The following is a 20088-nucleotide window of genomic DNA, read 5'->3' on the forward strand; positions in this document are numbered from 1 at the left end:
AGATCCAGAGATAAAGTATAGCCTATTGTTGAGGGGAAATAACAGCCCTAAGGTACATTTATAGAGATAGAAAGTCCATCAGGACAGAAAACTAGGGCTTCTAATAATTAGTTCAGGAAGACTTCAAATATAGAATGTGGTTATAAGCTTTAATCTTTATTATTATAAACTTAATATTTCCTATATAACGAATGGAAACTGTTGTCCGTGTGTAACTTTTGCGCAGTTAATAAAGCAGAATGTGTGCGCTCTCCGCCTCCACACAGCCTTAATGACACGCTGCTCACTGATTGGTGCACATATACCGCTGCGATAATTAGCAGGTTTTGTTGAATCTAAAGCATTTTAGAAAATATCAGATTTGATTACCAGCATGCAACCGCGAGCTAAATAAAGAAACATGACATTGGTTAAAAACGCTAGCTGGCCTCTTTGAAGAATATAAAATGAATCGTAATTAAACTATTCTGTGGGTCTTACACGGTTCATACAATTGTTGACAGAAGAAAACCACGTTATCAGACCAAAATGAAATAAAAAACATTTAATGTAAAATTGACTAGCCTGTAGCGCCCCGGCTTGGTGATAGTTGCATCCTACATGACTTTGAGGCACATGCAGTTCTGACTTTACACGTAGAGCCTGTTATTTGGTTTGACAACAAACAAGAATCAGTTATTTTCCATCACAATATTACAGAGTACCCCCTCAACAACTAAATTGTATTATCTTATTTATTATAGTATATCTTGTATTTAGACTATCATAAATAAAATAATAATCTATATTCGTTTTTTTATTTGTTAATACAGACAAAGAGAAAAAGATAAGATTTATTTTTATAATACATTAAGTGAATATATTTTTTGATAAGTGTATATGTACAAAAAAAGGCTTTTATGGGGGATTCTTCAATGGGGGCACTTTTTCTTTATAAATCCTTAAATATCTAATGTATTTATTTATAATACGTATTATTATAATTATTATTTAGCTGGACGACATACTTAAAAAATATCAACTTTGGTAATTACACCCGAGACTTACTCTCGGATCATGTTGTAAAAATGTGACCGTTTATTGGAGCAGTGTTGCTGACAGAATCTTTTTATTATAAATGAAAAGGTTCAAGTTTAATGTTATATTGTTTGCCTTTTACAAAAAACAGCGTAATCCAAAATACAACATAACGTTATGGGGTGACACTATAAGCTATTGTGAGTCATTTAAAAGGTTTAATAAAAAAAAATATTGCCCTAACTACAGAAATCGCCTATTTTATTGGTCACCAAAACGTCTGTCAAAAACAAGCCCAACCCCGTCAGAAGAAGGCGGATCACGGAAGTTAATTCCTCAAAGCGGAAGTGAAGGCCAAGGCCCGTCGACGGGAGACGTTTCAGGCTGCAGGAGGTGGTTTTATTTCAGACTGTCACCCAGGGATTTTAAGGAGAGAAGGAGAAAGCAAGCAGCACTCCCATCTAAAGGTAACCGCTGTCTGATGCTTGTGTCGATCTGACTGAGGTTATTGGCAGCTTGTCGTTGTTTACCGATACAGACGAACTGTCTGGACTGTTAACGTTAGCTGATGCTGCCTGTGCCGCTCCTCTGTACGACATAATAATTGAATAATTCAGGCCTCTGTATTTATATCTTTCACTTTGTGTGTATACGTATCTTACATCACGTTTATCAACGAGGCTTCAGTGTGCGTGTGGACGTATAACGTTACATTATACAGTAAATTATGTGTCAAAGGGTCTGTGTTCGAGTCTCGATCTGATTCCCGATCAGCAGCTCTGAAGTTTTATCATCAGCAGCGGAGCGTCGTGGTTATCGTGGCATTTCCAAAACTAACAGTCGTGTTTTGCGCATCTCCGTTTATCGCCGTTTGTGTTACTTCCCAAAACGTTAATCTACGTGTTTATACAAGTTTGTAGCATCCCTGTCCTTTAATGTCAATGCAGCAGGTTAACATACTGACTTTCAGTAGAATGCTTGTGGTCAAAGCTCGTGGGTGGGACAAATTAGAAGCGAAAGACATCAGACTTCTCAGGAAGTCAATACATGCCTGCGTGGATTTCGGTCTTGACCGCAGCAACCCAAAAATAAAACGATGACCAGACCAATTGTTCCATTAGGTGTCAATCGTTTGTGACGGACTTTATCTGTAAATCTAAATGCAATTCTGTACATACTCTTAAGTTCAAAGGTTGGACGTCGTAGGCGTGTCCTTCGCCTGTGGTTCAGCTGGTGGTAACTTAAGGTTTGATTGACAGGTCAGCTCGATGAGTCATCACTTATGAGCGCGAATGTGCTGATATGTGAACTTGCTGATGAATTATAAGAATGGCAATATTACTATCAAGAGCTGACAGTTAAAAAAAAATCTATTTAAACTAACTTAAGTAAAAACATATCATCTCTGTTGTTGACTATGTGATCTTCCTTTTCATACACTCAACCTTTGATATGCTGACGTTTTTAAGTGCACTTGCATAACTCCTATTCACTGTCCTGTGCAAAATATAGTGAACTTTTGTTCACTAGAGACACTTGATGAACACATGACCATTGAAACCTGCGTTCTTCAAGCTGTTTTACAAGGTCATGATTGTATGGTAAATGATAGAGCATATAGACATGGTGATATTGTATCTTTGTAGTTGGGTTATCTATAAATACATTGTGTTGTGGTATAATAAATGCTTTGCTTATCTTATATAAAATATGTCGCTTGTTGTTCAAACGGGATTGAACTTTTTAACGAATTTCATTTGAACAATTGAGCTTGTCTTATTTTGGGTGTCACCCGAGGCATTCAAACAAGTACAGAATATTGCTTTCCACTCCTGGTTCTGCTCCGAAGAGCGTAGTGTCTTTTCCCAGCATGCCTTGTAACAGCTTGAGGCCTTGTAATTCATTAATAATGTGTTTTAAAACAATCAATTTAAAATGTTTATTAGATTCAAATGCCCAACGTCAAATATGGCTAATTACTCACTCATACCAAGGGTGTCTTGTGATCGAGGATACTTCCACAATCAGATATGTGATCTTGTTCTACTTCTCTGTTTATGATTATGACCTTTATGTTGTTATAAACCGATCATGTTCTCGCCTGTCTGAAAGAACCCTATCTGGTACATGACCGAACGCTTACAGGAATGTCTATGACCCCTGCGATACGTGGAAACGTTTAGGTGGAAAGTACAAACCGCCTACTGTGTCTGAATAACCCAGACCTGCTGATCTAAATATGAAATGTTTGAATTGATGCTCCTTAGAAAATGAAGCAGCTCTAATGAATAGGAACAATTGGAGCACAAATGGATTACTATAATGATCATTTGCCTACGCAAACAGACAGAGAGTTTGCAAAAAGCTGTTGACTGTCGAAATGCGTCCACATAAATGTAATGGTTTTTATTATTGTTGTAAGATACCCATAATAGCGTCTGTTAGGTTGTATTATTAATGAAGGCAGCTGTTGACGGCATCAGTTAACCCCCGGCAGGCTTCTGGGCAGGGCTCGGGTGTGTCCTATCTAAATGTTTGCTCTTCAAAAGGACAACGACTTCTTAGATAGACAGACCGTACACACACACTCATACCCTTGAACGATCTGAATACAGTCTCATGTTGATGCGTGTGATTTCCGTTTTTTTCTACAAAGTATTTCCTTTTCCCCTCCTGGAGAATTATGACATTTTACGTAAACAGGAAGTGAGTCACGATAATTGGAATGCTGCTGCCAGCACTTCAGAACGACACATGTCAGCAAGGAAATGAAGCATGTTAATTCTGATAGTAATGAGAATATTGTAAGAGAGGTAGGTGAGATTACAGGACATAACAGCGGCATTCTTTGGAGAGGGTTTTGGGGATTCAGTTTGATCATTTAGTTTCAGAATAAACTGATGCTAACCTTTTTCAGTAAAATGCTAATGCAAAATTAGAACCTTCATTTGATTAATATTGTTTTTTATTAAAGCAAGGCCAATGAAAGAAACTGTGAGGCACCACGTATGGATATAACATTAATATTTCATAAACATTCTCTCTCTTTCTGCTCTTCCTGAATGGTGCCATTATCCCAGTTGGACCTTATCCTGGCCTCAATAAGTGCATGAATCTTTCTGGCAGACATTTGCACATTTCTAGATAGGTTTTACCCATTGATTAAAAGGTGTGTTTTACCCACTGATTAAAAGGTGTGTTGAATCTATAAAGTTTGTAGAAATACCGTGTGTGAGACATTTTTAAACCCGGTCACATGCTTCGGCTTAGACCTCAAGACCTGATGTTGGCAGCGACATCACCAAGCCCATAAATACTTTCTTTACTACTGCTCTGATTGACCTTTAGGCCCTTCAAGCTGTTAAATGATCTGTAGATGTTGCCCAAATGTTGTTATTGTGTACTTTGAATAAATGGAAAGGATGGAAATTAAGGTATTCTGTCATTTTAAAGCAATGTTTTTGATTCACGTCCCTAATTATAGAGGCCTCAATACCTTCTCCTGCTTATTATGGAGCTCCATCCATCCGTTATCAGCATCTATTTTTCGTAGTCCCACTGTCTGCCACTGCTGGAAGAAAATCTTCCTCCATCTTTAATAAGCTGAAATAATAACCTCAGCATGAGTTTTGTTTTTCTATCTATTGCTCTTCTGTCATCATTTTTAGCGGTTACATTATTGCTTTGTTATGTTGATGGCATTTTGTAAGTCTGCTTAAAGAGGCCACTAACGTTTCTAATGAACTTAACTAAATAATGTATCATTTCTAGACAAAAATAACTTTGCGGTTAATACGGTTTCCGTTCTTTGGGTGTGAAAGTATAACGAACATGAGCATACAGGCTGACGTCCAGAGTTTGGCACATCTGAATGTGTGTTTATGTGTCACAAACAAAACGCTTATCAAAAAAACACATGCTGAAATTACAACTTGGGTCCTGACCTGTTCACGACATCTTATCAGTCGATATTGAAGAGGTGGTTAGGCATCACTGATAAGTGCTGGTTATTAAGGCTGTAGGTTAGTCTGTGTGTGACATGATGACACTGATATTTATTGGATATGTTTTCGTTTTGATGCTTTTATCTGTAATTGCTGAACAGCGTGGTTGGTTTGTAACCTGGACTGTTTTGATAAGGCTACTGGTTCTGGTGCAATCTAGGGATGTTTTATTTTAGATTTTTTTCGTCTCCTTTAACAACTTATGTTTTTTTTATTTGTTCAATGTGTTTTGTTGATTAACTTTTTTTCTCTGCTCTTTCTCCAGGTTCATTCATCCACCGGAGGTCATCTCTTCGTCGTTCTCATCCTCTCCCTTTCTCAGCCTGATTCTCTCTCGCTTTTGTCCCTCTTCATCCTGTCATCCTCTGAGCTAAATTGAACCTGGATTAGGATCTTCTACCCTCTCAGATCCAGTTCCTCATACAGCCCTCAACTCCTCTGTGTCCAGCCTATCGGCATGGCGGGGCGAGGTGGACCAGCGCGGACCAACGGTGCTGCCCCCGTCGGGAACAAAATCTGCCAGTTTAAGCTGGTCTTGCTTGGAGAGTCTGCCGTGGGCAAGTCCAGCCTGGTGCTGCGCTTTGTCAAGGGCCAGTTTCACGAGTACCAGGAGAGCACCATTGGAGGTGAGAAAGTGTGTGCGATTTTCAGTAAAAAGACAAAACGTTCAGTTTTGGCACCGTGGTTCATCAACGCATCTGTAATGACTATGTTATGGTTAAGAAAACAAAAAAAGACACGGCTCCACTGGGGTTGGGCTGATAGATGATGACATTGGCCATTGGCGGTGGCTGACAGCCTTCACGATGTTGGGCCGGCATCGTGATTCCCCTGCCTGATGTCATCATCAGGGTCTGCTGTTGTCCGCACATCCCTTTTGCGTACGCATACAGCACATCAAACTCTGTGATGGTTGACTAATCACACACAGACACACAGCCTACACTGGTGGGCTCAAGATCTTCTCGTCTTTCCACATTAAATAACAAATGGTAGAAATTCCAAATTTGCAGGTCGTACATCCGCGAGTTCTTGTAAATATGCTCACGCTGTCTCAAAAACTGGTTGCAAAATGCGATTTGGTCGCAGTCTGGAGCTCTGATAAAATAGTTTTAATGTCTTGGGAGATGGCAAACTGATATACTTTTATCTCGGTTTGTGTTCTATGGTTTGATCAAAGTCAAAAGAGGAAAAGCAGGTTCTTACTGCAATCACCTGCCTACTAAATGGGTTATACTGCTCTGTTAAACAAACCGCAAATTCACGTGTGCATAGATCTCATAATCAAACACGTGCGCACACACACACTATAAACCTACGCATCAAGTACACCTAGAAACATTACGCAGTTTTAAATATGGATTTAGGTCTAAGGAAGAGGAAGCAGTTTGGCGTCTAAGGAAAGGGAAATGATCAACAATGGGGTTTCCTGTGTGTGTTGTGATCCATTTTAGAGATTTTTAGTGAATAGGATTGGTTTCATTTAAAACCTTTGTATGACTCTTTCTTCTGTGAAACACAAAAGAAGATTTTTTTGAGAAATGACAGTGATTTGTGTCGATACAATTGAAGTTAGTGGGGGCCTATGTTGTTTGGTTATCAACGATGTCTTAAATATATTTTGTGTTCTGCAGAAGAAAGAAAGTCATACAAGTTTGTAAATGAAGTAAATGAAGAAATAAGTATTAATTTATTAAAGTAAGAATTTTTAGTAACGAAAGACAAAGGAAAATGCAGTAGGGGACATTTTGTACAGGCAGGATACCACATGCTTACACAGGTCTGAGAATAAGGAAATCCTCAGCACTTTTTATCCCAGTAGTTTTTTTCTTCTGATGCCATCATCCTGTCATCAGTGAGCTGGTGAAAGGTCACAGTGCTCGATGCACTGGAAACATTTATGTGAGCTTGAAACATGTGACCAGGGGATCTGACTCGGTACACAGGGATTAGAAATTTGCTAGGTGTTTCTTTTTTTATTTATTTTAGTCACACACGTCCTTTGTTTGAGCCCTAATATGTCCGCTGGATTTGTAAAAATATTCTGTATTAAATGCAGATGTTGATGCCACAATGCTAGGTTTCCAAGACTCCTTTTGCAAAAATATTTTTTATTAACATGTTTCAGCATCCACCAGTAAATGCACATATATGCCCAAGAAGCTGAAAGATTGGAGCACATGATGCAGTATTGAAGAGTTTTGGAAAAACTTCATTAGCAATATGAGCAATAGTAATGATGACACCTACTCTTAGCAAGCACTGCTGACTAAACATGTAGATGTTTCACATTTTCCAGTCAATACATATTTTTGTACATTGCTTTCACTTTGTAGGTTACTTGTTGCATCTTTCTTCTCATTCTTCCTCCACATGTTCATCTGATATTTATAACACCGAGAATTAAGGAAATGGTTAAATTGTAATGTTTAACGTAATTGATACACCTTATCATTATGCCACAAATTTATTTGTTTCTCTTTTATTTCTAGCTGCTTTCCTCACACAGACAGTCTGCCTGGATGATACAACAGTAAAGTTTGAGATTTGGGACACAGCCGGACAGGAGCGATACCACAGCCTGGCCCCTATGTACTACAGAGGAGCCCAAGCGGCCATCGTCGTCTATGACATTACGAACACAGTAAGCATCATGAATTTGAACTCAATTAAAACTGTTAACTCAAAGACTGCAGATAAAGCAGTTGTTGAGTTGTAAAAAGTTGTAGAGGCAATCATTCACCATGGGAGCTATATAAGCCTTAGCTGCAATGTGACTTTTGCCGGTACTGCATCATGTGCACATGCACTAATAAAGGCTGACATCACAGGCTGTGTTCAGCAGAAGGGTAAGGTCTGAATAATAAGGTTTCACCTGACTGACTGCTGAGGTTAATTATTATTCTCCCGGATGCAGTCAGACTTTTGCGGCTTAGTGGAGGTGCATTTATTTCTCTTCAAGCTTTAGGACCACCAACATAGAGTTTTTAAGCATTTTGTGGTTTTAAATGAACAGATCACCCAAAAATTAAAATTCTGTCTTCATTTAGTCACTCTGAAGTAGTTCCGAATCTGTATACATTTCTTTGTTGTGATAAACACAGAGAAAGATAATTGGAAGAATGCTTGTAACCAAACAGTTCACCATTGACTAGCATTGTTGGACTAATTGCTTTATAAATTTCTTTGTTCTGTTTTTGGATGAACTGTCCCTTTACGCTTTCAAAATTCTTGCAACTCTTCCTATATTTCTTCTAACATTTAAAGCACAAGAGAAGCTTAATACAAATGTTTTATAGCTTGTATAAAAAGTGTAGTGAACAATAAACATTTTTACAATGTATGGTTCCTGTTATAAATAAGTTGTCCATAATTTTGTAGTTTTTTAAAACCATTAAAGATCAATGCATGTTTTAACTAAAGTAGCTTTAGTTGATCTACTGTAAGTCAGTGGCCGGATTCACAAAACTGTTCTTAAGACAACAGATAAGATCACTCTTAAGATAATTTAAGTGTGTAAGAATGCTCCTTCTTAAGTAGTTCAATTACTCTACTGCTGTTTTCTCTTTAGGACACATTCACTAGAGCAAAAAACTGGGTGAAGGAACTGCAGCGTCAGGCAAGCCCAAATATCGTCATTGCTTTGGCTGGTAACAAGGCCGATCTGGCCAACAAGAGAGCTGTTGACTTTCAGGTACATGTGTGTGTGAATGTGAGATGGACTCTGTTTAACAGCTCCTGAATGTTTCTAACACATCTGTATGCTTTTATAGGAGGCACAATCATACGCAGATGACAACAGCCTACTGTTCATGGAGACCTCAGCGAAGACCGCCATGAACGTGAACGAGATCTTCATGGCTATCGGTATGATCGGTGCTGCCGCATGGTCACGCCTTCTCAAGCAAATGCTGCTTTTCGTTTTAAGTAGGGATGCACCGAGACCATTTTTTATAGACCGAGTACGAGTACCGATATTTTTTTCTGGTACTCACCGATACCTATAAACGATGCCTGTATAATGTACAATTATGTTAATAAACCAGTATCTTACTGGTCATTTTTTTCTTTTGTTTTTAGGTCTACTTAAATTAAGTAAAACATTTTTATGATAAGTAGCACAATTTTACTAGCACATTTACTTCAGTTTACTAAAGTAAACAATATACTCTGTGGTCGAATTATAAACAATTCGAGGGGGGTGGTGTGGTAAAATGCGAGTGTATTATAACTTGTTCAAGTCAACCGGACTTTTATTTTGACAGAACGCTGCAAAGAATGTCTGTTTAAGTTAAGAGAAATGGTGTTTATGTATTCGTGGCCCCTCGCATTCAGGTTCAGTACACACAACTGCAGTCACACACAGTCACGCAAAACAAGCAGAATACATATTTAAACAGTGTCTGAATATTTTGTTAGATGTTAACGGTTCAGCGCTAATTTCTTGTTAGGAAATAATACGTTTCCCAGATTCAGTGCCATTCCGTGTTGTACATCATATTCTGTTTTTATGCCTGGATTCCTCGATTCCGTCCGCGTTATCTGCATCACGTGAGGTATCGGTCATTGCTATCGGTGTGTCATTACGAGTACGCGCACGAGTACATGAGCTTGGTATCGGGTCGATTCCTGATACTGGTATCGGTATCGGTGCATCCCTAGTTTTAATTCTTTATTTATGCAAAACCGTGATTTACAGCTATTGTCGCATTTTTCTTTACTTATTTAAACAGAAGGATACAGATATATGTGTGACTAATGCTTATGGGATTCTTTTTATTTACTTCTCAATTTTCTGTGTTTAGCCAAGAAGCTCCCAAAGAACGAACCACAGGGTGGAGCAGGGAGTGGTGGACGTGCTAGGGGAGGTGTTGACTTGCAGGAGACAGCACCTCAGGGCAGAACTGGCCAGTGCTGTGGAGGCGGCAACTAAACATTGGACCAATTAGCTGGCAGATGCACCAATTAGCTGGCAGATGCACCCAAGGACTGATACAGGCACACAAACACAGTATGAACCCATAGTGCGAGATCCCTTCACTTATGATCAAGCTCTAAACTATGGCCCGTTAGACTGTAACAGACAGGCCATAAGTTTCTACTTCGGAAATGGAAAAGGGGCAATCGATACTTACTGATACTCTTAATTTTTTGACAAGTTTTCCCTCTTAACAGTACATGCAAACAAACAAACACATGACATGTTTCTGCCATCTATGATTTTCAGAGCCATTCGTTTTGTCGTGAATAGAATTTCTGACGAAACATGAAAACAACTGATCAGCTCCAACCGATTGCACTTAAACAAAAGCTTTGGTCTCTCTTCATGAGAGAAGATCCAAAGTGCTGCTGGAGGGGAAACAAGTCTGCAAGTCCAAGCTCTTGAATTCCCTATCCTGAAATTCGCTCATGTTTGTATGAAAAATTTAGTGGTGAGGCCGCTATTTAAACTTGCACTCCCATTCGGTGGATGCATACTGCCAGTATTGAGTTACACATCATCATTTGCAGGCTTCTCTTTATCACATCCTTCCTTCCTAGTGTAACCATGTCAGATAATGAAGGAAAGATTGGAGAACGAGAGAAAAGGCTATTATTTTCAATCCGTGTCCAGCTCTTCTATAGATTCTGTATTATTTTTATTGTATTAGTCTATCAGACATCCACTACTACAGCACAATTGAAACCAGTATATGATTTGATAGTCTAGAATTCTTTTCTAATCAGTTACATATATCTACTTGTATATCTATAGTGCATTAACAGGTGGTATAACTCCATTGTCTTGTTTTTTTGTCCTTTGCATTAATGAAAACATTCTTGAATCATTGTGATATGGATTAAATGCATACAAATGACATTAAGGCAAAATTGGACTCCACTGACCAAATCATGTTTAATGACAGAATTATTAAAGGGGGAAAGGATAATGTTGCTGTATTTGTATATGTTTTTTTCTAATTGTTTTCTGCAAATAAGACCCCAATCATTAGCCAATTTCAATTCAGCACCTTTGTAAGAATTTGTTTTCTTGTACATATGGTCTGCTTGAGTGCACTGGGTCTTTGTCCTGTCAGTCAATATTTTTCTGTCCATTCCTTCCCGTTTCATGTTGAAGGACTCTCTTCCAACATGCATTTTCAGCATCACCTGTGACCTAGCACAACAAATGTGAACAGTGACGCAGTTGTCCAAAGCGGGGTCTGATGAATGAGGGAGAAAATGGACGAATCAATAAAAAAAAACACAAACCTAATAGACCTTGTAATTTTACCAATAAAGGAGGGGAGGTATACATCATGTCTACTGTGTTGTCTTTGCAAATGTGCACAATGTATGTATAACAACAGAAAATTGTGCTATGGATATTGCATGTTTCGTATGCCCTTTGATTATCTAAAGATCAAACCCCCTTTTTAAATAAATTTGAACGGTTTTAATCATTAGCTAGTTTGTAAACAGTTATTTTTAAAGTGGCATTAACTATCTGTAGTGTTTAATGCCCACTGGTGGAAACAACAATTCGACGATACAGAAGTCTGCAGTATTGCTTGTAGTACTTCATCTCCCGGCATTCTCTGACAACGCGCATGCGCACCGAAAACCGTCAAAAAACTTTATTGATTCGACACGCGAGGTGGAAGTGAGCGTTGTGATCTTTAAGGAGAACGTGAGGCTGCTGTTATGGCGGACCCGGCTGCACAAACCTCCGCGCAGCCCCGGCTTCATCAAGCCCAGACTAGCGGGTCGGCAGGTTCCACCTCGAATCCCGTAGCCGGGAGCAGTGACCCAGCCCGACCGGGCCTGAGTCAACAACAGTGGTCCAGCCAGAAGAAAGCGCAAGTCCGTGCGTTTCCTAGGGCGAAGAAGCTGGAGAAACTCGGAGTGTTTTCTTCCTGCAAGGTAAACCAGGGCTCGACCCATGACAATAGAGCGAGTATCCGGGCCTGTCACGTCCCATTGCGCTAATAACCTGTCAACTATTAACGTTGCAAACACACGTGACATGCAAGTCATAATTTAGTTAGCACGAGATGGTTGAATGTTTACGATTTAAGGAGATTCTTGTTTTGTAGAGTAGAGCTGGATATCTGGGCAGTATTTTGTGCACTGCTAAAAATAAAATAATTTTCATTGCAAAGTCTATTATGAACTATTAGCTATGTACTATTTAAACCATTTCAAATTCATTTGTCTAGGGCATTATTCTTGCAATATTTAATTGAGTTCTCCCAGCAATAAAACCAAACACATTACCAAGACCCTCCAGAAACCATTATAGTTTTTGTTCAAACTAATACAAGTCCATTAGAATGTGTGTATTTTATTTAAGGGAAGAGACAGATTATTTATATATTCTGTGTGGCGTAAATCAATGTGAGCTATTAAATCAGTACATTTCGTGTTTTGATTATAATCACTACTCAAGGTTAACTCTGGTCTGGTTGTTAAATCTCAGCTTTGTTATCTGACTTCAGGCTAATGATTCTTGCAAGTGCAATGGGTGGAAGAACCCTAATCCACCCACCGCCGCTCGTATGGAGCTCCAGCAGAATGCGGCCAGTCTGACAGAGGTCTGTCGAAGCTGTGGCCACTCTTTGGGTAAGAGAAATAAATGTACACCTGTTCTGTTAACGACACACTATCGTGGATGCAGAACGGTGTATTTTTTAAACAAGGTGTGTCTAATGAATATGCATAAGTCCAAATATAATACATGTCATCTAAATTCCTAAAAGTATCAAGCTTGCATGTAATCTTGAGGATTGCTGTATAAGCGGCCGCCGGATAAATGACATACAAGATATTTCCATAGTTTATTTTTTTCCATTGCATTATGGGATGTTTACATTTCTCATGCATGCTTGTGTCTGTAGCGGAACACGTGTCTCATCTAGAGAACGTGTCTGAAGAGGAGATCAACAGGTTGTTGGGGATGGTGGTGGACGTGGAGAATCTTTTCATGTCCGTTCATAAAGAAGAAGACACGGACACCAAGCAAGTCTACTTTTATTTGTTTAAGGTAAACAAACACTAGTCGTCAACACGTCTCCTCCTTTTCTTCATCAGTGGATCATGGGTTTTAGTTCTTTGTCTGTTTTTGCTCTTTGGGTGAATTATTTGATAACATTGTGGCTGCGTTTGTTTTTTTATTAGTTGCTGAGGAAGTGTATCCTGCAGATGGGGAAGCCAGTGGTAGAAGGATCTCTTGGTAGTCCTCCTTTTGAAAAACCCAACATAGAACAGGTTGGTGAGGAAGAGAGGGCATAGTCAAAAACATCAGGTCATTATTTATGTGTGATTGATGCTTTCTCTCTGTAAACCTAAAATGATTGCTGCTCTTGTTCCTCTCAGGGGGTGTTGAACTTTGTTCAGTATAAATTTAGTCATTTGGCTCCTAAAGAGAGACAGACTATGTATGAGCTCAGTAAGATGTTTCTGCTCTGTCTGAACTACTGGAAGCTGGAGACGCCGTCACAGTTCCGTCAGAGAGCTCAGAAAGAGGATGCCGCCGCTTACAAAGTGGATTACACCAGGTGTGCCACCTTGTTTTCTATTGTTGTTTCTGGGAATTAAATGTATGTTTAAATGAATATGGATTTTTTTCAAATCAAATTTGCATGTGCGTGTTGCAGGTGGCTGTGTTACTGTCATGTTCCTCAGAGTAATGACAGTTTGCCGCGGTATGAGACGTGTCAGGTGTTCGGACGTAGTCTGCTCAAGTCCATCTTCACCATCACAAGAAGACAGTTACTGGAGAAATTCAGAGTGGAGAAAGACAAGCTGCCACCAGAGAAGCGCACCCTGATCCTCACACACTTCCCCAAGTGAGATGCTTGACTGTCTCAATGTCGCACACCCCTCGTCATAACTTCCTCATGGCTTAATTGTGTACATGTGTATTAGGTTTCTCTCTATGTTGGAAGAAGAGATCTATGGGGAGAATTCACCTATTTGGGAGGCTGATTTCACCATGCCGGCATCAGAGGGGACGCAGCTGGGCCATCAGACTGGTATGATTTAAAAAAAAAATCATTTACCACCCTTTTGTCATTTCAAACCACAGTTCACACTTCCACAGAACACGAAATGAAGATATTTTGAACAAAGTTGGTAACTTAACAGCACTGGCCCCCGTTCACTTCTATTGTATGGACACAAAACCAATGCAAGTGAATGGGGCCAGTTCACAACATTCTGCAAAATATCCTCTTTTGTGTTCTGCGGATGAAAAGAGGGCGAGTAAAAAAAATTGGGGGGTGAGCTAACAATGAAAATACGGGGAGCTTGAGTGCATTTTCACACTTGCTCTGATTGTATTGAACTGTTTGTTGGTGTCATTTACATAAGTGCTGATGTGCATTCGAGTGGCAACTGTAGCTGTCAATAGCAGTTCGCTTTCTATGAAAAGACTAAGACAGAACCAAACTGGTAACCCAACCCACAGCTTTAAAAGGATGAACTGCATATCAGATCATAAAAATGCTTTCACACTAACCAGATCCTGTTGACTAATGGATTGGAATGGATTTGGTTTTGCAGAAGATCTAGTTTGATCAATGATCTCTCTCTCTCTCTCAGTGCTCAGTCCTGTGGCAGTGTCTGGTTCTCCTCTCAGTAAGTGCACCAGTGGTTCTGCTCTTGCTGGGTCTGGTTTGGACTCGACCTCCTCTGAACCCATAACAGGTGAGATCATTTAATTGAAATTAATTAAAAATGATTAAGAATGTAATGTGCCCTGATTTTATGTTGCAAATCTTCATTGATGTCTTAGGAGAGAAGCGCAAGCTTCCAGAAGCTTTGACTCTGGAGGATGCCAAGCGGATCCGAGTGATGGGCGACATTCCCATGGAGCTGGTCAATGAAGTCATGAAGACCATAACAGACCCCGCTGCAATGCTGGGACCAGAGGTCAGATGTCATCCCTTCGTTCTAATTGACTATTACATTTACAAATGTATCATACATTTGATTGACAATGATTTATGTACAAACACTGTATTTTGGTTTGTTTTTTCAGACCAGTCTTTTGTCAGCCAACGCAGCTCGTGATGAGACGGCCCGTCTGGAGGAGAGGCGAGGCATCATTGAGTTCCATGTCATTGGTAACTCTCTCTCTCAGAAGTCCAATAAGAAGATTCTTATGTGGCTCGTGGGCCTTCAGAATGTTTTCTCACACCAACTTCCCCGCATGCCCAAAGAGTACATCACGCGACTTGTATTTGACCCGTAAGTTTGCAGCGAACTTTGACCTCTCCCTCCCTTTTTCCAAAGTGTCCACTGTATTCCCCAAACTGGAACTATCTGCCTGTTCATCATTGTTAAAAGGAGACAGGTTGTAGATTCTGTGGAGTGATGTGCTCTGTTGATCTCATGACCTCTGTGTGGCCACAGAAAGCACAAGACTTTGGCTCTGATTAAAGATGGCCGTGTGATCGGAGGCGTCTGCTTCAGGATGTTCCCCACTCAGGGATTCACAGAGATTGTCTTCTGCGCGGTCACTTCAAATGAGCAGGTCAAGGTATGGAGACACGCAATAGAAGCTACATGACCACTTTGATTCTCTTGCAAAGGGTAGACTGTTACAGAATGTCTATTGTGTTTACTATTGTGGTTTTGAGTGTTTCTCATGTGCAAGACTGTGTAGAAATATTATTTGTATTGCACATACATTATTTTCATTTATGTGATTGTCTTTATTATTTTTGCTTTGTATGTGTGTTTAGGGCTATGGCACACACTTGATGAATCATCTTAAGGAGTATCACATTAAACATGGCATCCTGTACTTTCTCACCTATGCTGATGAATACGCCATCGGTTACTTCAAGAAACAGGTACAGAGTCTATCCCCTCCATAAACCTCTCAAGTCCAGTTTTTCCATTGCACATCATCTGTTCAATACTGTGTTGCTGGCAGGGATTCTCCAAAGACATCAAAGTGCCGAAGACCCGTTACCTCGGTTACATCAAAGACTACGAGGGAGCCACGCTGATGGAGTGCGAGCTCAATCCCAGAATTCCCTACACAGAACTCTCTCACATCATAAAGAGGCAGAAAGAAGTAAGAGCGCACAAATATACTTGGAAACTTTTTGAGTTCAATGGTTTCTGTATCTGTGCTTCTCTGCTATAGATCATCAAGAAACTAATTGAGAGGAAACAGAATCAAATCAGGAAGGTTTATCCGGGACTCACCTGCTTTAAAGAAGGAGTGCGACAGATTCCTGTGGAAAGTATTCCTGGCATCAGTAAGTTTGAGTGTGTGCATATATACAAATAATTCAACCACAAAATTTATTTATTCTCTTGTCACTCACAGTCTTGTTAATTTTGTTTTAGGAGAGACTGGTTGGAAACCCAGTGCTAAGGAGAAAAGGTCAGGATTTTAAATACTTATAATGAAACCTTACAACAAGTTCTTACCAGATGAGACACAACTATGAATGTGGAAATGCTGCACAATGTGACTGTGATGCCTTACTACATGTCTTAAAATATACAGTCAAACCAAATATTATTTAGACACCATAATATTTAATCTTTTTTTACTAGTGGGTGCAGGACATCGTAGGTCATTTATGAAAGTGAGGATAGCAAAATAATGTAAACTGTGAGATATTATACCCAAAAAGTCTTCATACAGTATACTAACAGTGAAATTGTTAAATATTTGGGACAAAAAATTATTCAGTCACTTTACTTGAGCATCTTTTGCTTAAAGATCTGGTATAACGCAATTTCTGCCAATCTCATATTAATCTTGAGAAAAAAACAGTAGTATTGCATACTTCGGAGAGTATTCCGTTTTTATGAAATGCTGGAGGCAGGCAGGGGGGACGGAACTACAGCACGAGCACACGATACATTATCGCATTAATCCCTTTGCTTTTGTTACATTATGCACGTAAAACAATATAAAACATTATCGTGTCTGAATAATTGGGGTGATTGCCAACAAAACACAGACATATGACTTAGTTTGATTTACCGCGTTCAGTTACGAAACGGGGATCCAGACTTATTAAAACTTTCCAAAACAAGTTGGAGTGCACAGAAATACGACTTCATACGTCCAACTCGTTTTTTAACAAGTCGACCATGTTAAGCATGAGAAGCCAGCACATTTAACAGTGTAAAGAAGTCAGAATGCATGAAATATCAGGTTACCCGATCTTTACATGTTTTTTCTTTAATCTCTAATTCAACCTTTTGACACCACAGATTTAACAAAATTAAGCGTTGCTTGGTAACTGGTTGCCCTAAATTGGACTGTACTTAAATTTAACAGCTGACAGCTATTCAACCTAATCCATTAAAAACAGTCAAGAATTATTTTTTTCTGAAAGTTTTACCAAGTTCTTGTCACGTTTTATTACCATTTTCCAAACTGTAGTAAATAATGTGTTAATGCGAGAAATGTTAAAGGTGTCTGAATAAATTAGGTTTGACTGTACAATTCAAACCGCCACAATATCTTTTCGTATGGTCCATGATGTGGATATTTACATTTTTATAGGTCAGAAACTTAGTCAATGTGTTTTACACTATAAAATTGCACATCTCTCATCATTATATGTGTTTTCCTCAAATTTAACCCCATGACCTTTGCACTGCTAATTTTGTCTTGTGAACTAGAGGACTTGCGCAGTTGCTATTTAGGAGTGTGTTTGTGTGACCTCATTGACGACATGTTCTAGTGTATCCTAATGTTGTGTATGTTTATGCGTGTGGTCCTTCTGCAGTAAAGAACTGAAAGATCCAGACCTTCTCTACAATATGCTGAAGAATCTACTTGCACAGATTAAAGTAAGAATTGTTTTGTTACACACTGAATCATTTCTTAGTTTATACATTCATCATGTTCTTAACTATGTTTGTTTAACAGACACATCCTGATGCATGGCCCTTCATGGAGCCTGTGAAGAAATCTGAAGCCCCCGACTATTACGAGGTCATTCGCTTTCCCATTGGTGGGTTCTCATGTAATTTGCATATTTGGTACTCCATATGTAAATATTCTGAAGTTATAAATAGAATTTATACCTGGTAACTTAACATTTGAATAAACCTTTCCTCCTCAGACCTGAAAACCATGACTGAGCGTCTAAAGAACCGATATTATGTGACGAAAAAGCTGTTTATCGCCGACCTGCAGAGAGTGATCACAAACTGCAGAGAGTACAACCCTCCAGACAGCGAGTACTGCAAGTGTGCCAACACGCTGGAGAAATTTTTCTACTTCAAACTGAAGGAAGCGGGGCTTATTGAGAAGTGACAGGCCTCCGATCCAACAATAATGGACCAGTTAGGAACAGTAGAGAATTTTACACACGCACGGACACGCTTATAAACAATTTTTCACACCTTTACAAATCCAAACCTGTTCAAATGTGCTGCTTTCAATTTCGGTTTCCTTTTTAATCGTTGATGTTCTTTCCCTACAGTAACGTTTTAAAACTCAAGGTTACGTTATCATGTGTGGTGGTTGCAGTGCCAATGCTTTGAGGGAAAATGGAAACTGAAAATGTGTTCGATGTGGGTGTTACACTGAGGAAGAAGTGACTGTAGCCAGTTTTCCTCAAAAACAAATGACTCATGCACATCACGAGTTTTGTATGGATTCCTTGCATAACAGGTTTCGCTTCGCACAACTCTCCTAACCTGAGATGCTGCAGCCAAAAACGGACGAGATTTGGCTTTTGATGATGTCACAGTTGACATGTCACTGTGATGCCACCATTCTCAGCCAAAGCTCTTTATTCGAAAAGCCGGTTTGTCATCATACAGGATGTGCCTATTCAATACATGTCTGAAAACATGAGGACAATATTTAGTTAAACCTTAAGTTTCTTTCATCGTTGAAGTGGAAGCTCCAGCTTTTTTGGGGGAGAATGACAAAATGTTTCTTGCTGAAGTGTTTTATAGCTCATTCCGTGACGGATGGCTTTTAAGTAAAATTTGTACTTTATTCCCCTTGGCAGTTACTTCTGTCTGCCAGTTTGTAAGTGACGTTGATGAAGTGTTCATCTTTGTTTGCAAAACATATTTTTCTTATTTGAGAATTTGCTGTGTCTTGACCGCAGGCGTAAACATCCGTTGATGTTTTCTGTGGTTGTGAATTTATAAAGGTGTTTTTCTTAGATTTAAAATTCAGTGTCATTTATGTAACCAGCGAACATCCCACCTGGGACCAACAAACTCGTTCCAATTCACTTAAAGCTTTCTCAGGCATTATGAAGCAAAGTCACGCAATTCAATATTGATTTACCCACAATCCATAATCACGGTAATATTACAGACATATATACAGTATCTGCTACTATACCTGACATACTCAGAGGGGACAATTACACAAACCTTTATGTTGAACTGTAGTATTTTCCAGTACTGCTGTTCATGCAGATGACCGCCAGTTTTGTTTTGGCCACATACTTGGACCAAGACTTGGAGAAACTGCTACAATGTTGTATTGTTGTACTATCAGGGTTCTTGATTTTTGGTTGCTTTGTTTCATGTTCACTGTATACTGTGGGACACTGAAACCCCTCATTTGGGGACAGGCAGGCGTGCGTGAGTTAATGTGGTTACATAAATGCATGTAAACTACTTTGTTTCTATAGTTCCGTTTTTTTTTTTTTGGAAATAAACGTTTTTATTTATATCTGGTCTTCTGTTGTGTGGAATCTGTTGATTTAAACAGCTTTGGTTATTAACATATAAATAGCATGAATTATAATTCAAACTTTATTAACTGTCATTTACAAATAGCAGAACTTAAGGGGGGGGGACAAAAACTTTAGCATAGTTTTCCATTATTAAGTTTCTACTTTTTATAAATTCGTATCGTGTTTATATTGACAAACCCGAACGTGACCAGCTGATTTATTACACAACAGTCTTTAGGTTTTGATTTCCTTACATCACTGGCGTTGTGAAGTGGGGCCCCACTAAGGTCTCTCTCCCCTTGGGTGTATGAGTTCTCCGCATGAATCAAATTGCATCTAATCTGTGCAAGCTGCTGTGCAGTAGACCTAATGCAAATGTAGAGAACATTCCTTTGTTG

General features: G+C 39.2%; 2 protein-coding genes across 2 annotated transcripts; both read left to right on the forward strand.

Moving 5' to 3' along the window:
• The first annotated feature begins 1336 nt into the window (after positions 1–1336).
• On the forward strand, positions 1337–11316 carry rab5c (RAB5C, member RAS oncogene family). Its single transcript, XM_056752223.1, has 6 exons — positions 1337–1484; positions 5287–5647; positions 7514–7665; positions 8593–8715; positions 8795–8888; positions 9827–11316. The coding sequence occupies exons 2-6, from the start codon at positions 5479–5481 to the stop codon at positions 9952–9954; spliced, it is 666 nt and encodes a 221-aa protein (XP_056608201.1). The 5' UTR covers positions 1337–1484; positions 5287–5478; the 3' UTR covers positions 9955–11316.
• A 307-nt stretch (positions 11317–11623) lies between these two features.
• kat2a (K(lysine) acetyltransferase 2A) lies at positions 11624–19690 on the forward strand. Its single transcript, XM_056752221.1, has 18 exons — positions 11624–11924; positions 12500–12623; positions 12899–13044; positions 13179–13268; positions 13377–13558; positions 13658–13849; positions 13929–14035; positions 14604–14708; positions 14797–14933; positions 15043–15251; positions 15417–15543; positions 15749–15859; positions 15943–16086; positions 16159–16273; positions 16365–16401; positions 17768–17831; positions 17911–17995; positions 18107–19690. Exons 1-18 carry the CDS (start codon positions 11706–11708, stop codon positions 18298–18300), a joined length of 2388 nt encoding a protein of 795 aa, XP_056608199.1. The 5' UTR covers positions 11624–11705; the 3' UTR covers positions 18301–19690.
• Positions 19691–20088: the final 398 nt, after the last annotated feature.

The sequence above is a fragment of the Triplophysa dalaica genome, chromosome 7 (genome assembly GCF_015846415.1).
Source record: "Triplophysa dalaica isolate WHDGS20190420 chromosome 7, ASM1584641v1, whole genome shotgun sequence".
Lineage (NCBI taxonomy): Eukaryota > Metazoa > Chordata > Actinopteri > Cypriniformes > Nemacheilidae > Triplophysa > Triplophysa dalaica.

Excerpts from the sequence above, each read along its gene's own strand:
- rab5c (XM_056752223.1), top strand. The coding sequence starts at position 5,479 with ATGGCGGGGCGAGGTGGACCAGCGCGGACCAACGGTGCTGCCCCCGTC. Across the intron at positions 7,666-8,592 it reads TCTATGACATTACGAACACA|GACACATTCACTAGAGCAAA; the intron begins GTAAGCATCATG and ends TTTTCTCTTTAG. Across the intron at positions 8,716-8,794 it reads AGAGAGCTGTTGACTTTCAG|GAGGCACAATCATACGCAGA; the intron begins GTACATGTGTGT and ends ATGCTTTTATAG.
- kat2a (XM_056752221.1), top strand. The coding sequence starts at position 11,706 with ATGGCGGACCCGGCTGCACAAACCTCCGCGCAGCCCCGGCTTCATCAA. Across the intron at positions 13,850-13,928 it reads ATCCTCACACACTTCCCCAA|GTTTCTCTCTATGTTGGAAG; the intron begins GTGAGATGCTTG and ends CATGTGTATTAG. Across the intron at positions 15,860-15,942 it reads TCGGTTACTTCAAGAAACAG|GGATTCTCCAAAGACATCAA; the intron begins GTACAGAGTCTA and ends TGTTGCTGGCAG.